This window comes from Propithecus coquereli, unplaced genomic scaffold, assembly GCF_000956105.1.
Source record: "Propithecus coquereli isolate 6110/MARCELLA unplaced genomic scaffold, Pcoq_1.0 Scaffold16, whole genome shotgun sequence".
Taxonomy (NCBI): Eukaryota; Metazoa; Chordata; class Mammalia; order Primates; family Indriidae; genus Propithecus; species Propithecus coquereli.
The window spans coordinates 3791055-3792449 of NW_012140524.1; the positions used below are offsets into that span (position 1 = coordinate 3791055).

Sequence of the window (1395 nt, forward strand, 5' to 3'; positions counted from 1 at the left end):
TATTTTATCATTATGTTGGGATGATGTATTATTAGATTTACAGTTACTTTCTTTAAGTTCCTATGCATATATTTTTAATAGATTTTTTTTAGAGTCATGAGGTTCACAGCAAAATAGAGCAGAAAGTACAGAGTTCCCGTGTACCCTTACCCCTCTCATCCCCACATCCTCCCTTGTTATCAACACCCACACCAGACTGGGTACACTTTTTATAAGCAATAAACCTACATTGACACATCATCATCACTCAAAGTCCATAGTTTATTTACATTAGGGTTCCCTCTTGGTGTTGTACATTCTATGGGTTTTGACAGACGTATATTGATATACATTCACCATTATAGTACATACAGAATAAGTTTCACTGCCCTAAACATCTGTGTTCCACCTGTTTGTTCCTCCCTCCCCTCTATGTATAATTTTTATAGTTGCTGAATTTGAACTTTACTACAGAAATAGAATTAAAGAAGGTAAAATAATACTACATTTGATGATACAAAGTTATTGCTGAAAATCATAGGAGACAATATGGCCCAATGGTAGAAGTATTGGAGAGAGGAAAAGTTTTCTTGAAGTTTTGTAATGAGAATTAGATGTCTGTGGTGTGAGTTTATATCCTAGTAATCTACCACTTCAAGTCCGTCACGTATATTTTGTGGCCCCTCACTTGTCTTCTTTGTACCTATGATACTTAATTTAATGCCTGACAGAATTTCGTAATTGTCATGCATACATGAAAGATGAATTTAGATACTCAGGTGAGCAGGAGCTCTGTCTTGGTGACCCTGGCTGCACATCCATTGTTGATAAAATCAGACAGGCTTAAGGAGCTTAGCTATTAGACCACTTAGCCACCCTGCCTCACTTTTCCTGCTTTCAAGATAATGGCTAAAGAAAACTTGGTATATTATTTTAGAATAAGTTCTTATAATACCATTATAATGATATAATAAGTATAATGTAAGCTATAGCTTAGCTAAGTTAGCTAACCATTGTAGTTTTTGAATAAGTTGGCTTTCTTGGTGTACTTTGCTGTAGTTCTAAAGTGTTGTTTGTGGTGTATTTAGGATGCTGCAGCTGATTCAGAGTAGGCTACAAGAAGAGCATTCACTTCAAGATGTGATATTTAAAAGTGCTTTTAAAATTTCATCAACAGCACTTCCACCAAGGTGAGATCTATATTTTAAATGTGCAACTATTTATTAATGAATATACCTTGACATAGTTTAATATTGGTTTAGTTTTCTGAATCTTATTTTTCTTAGAGAAAAATGGAATCCTTCTGTACTATAAAGATGTCTTTTACTCTTAAATTCATTTAACTCATTTTCTTTTTTATGTGTATGGTATACTGCCATATAAAATTATATTTAGGTTTTAAGAACAAATTAGTCG

General features: G+C 33.4%; 1 protein-coding gene across 1 annotated transcript in view; it reads left to right on the forward strand.

Annotated features, from left to right (window-relative positions):
* ERGIC2 (ERGIC and golgi 2) overlaps positions 1 to 1395 on the forward strand; it is a 35988-nt gene that overhangs the window by 20458 nt on the left and 14135 nt on the right. The window contains exon 5 of the mRNA XM_012640957.1: positions 1047 to 1169. Within this exon, the coding sequence (XP_012496411.1) occupies positions 1047 to 1169 (123 nt within the window). The remainder of the gene's footprint in view (positions 1 to 1046; positions 1170 to 1395) is intronic.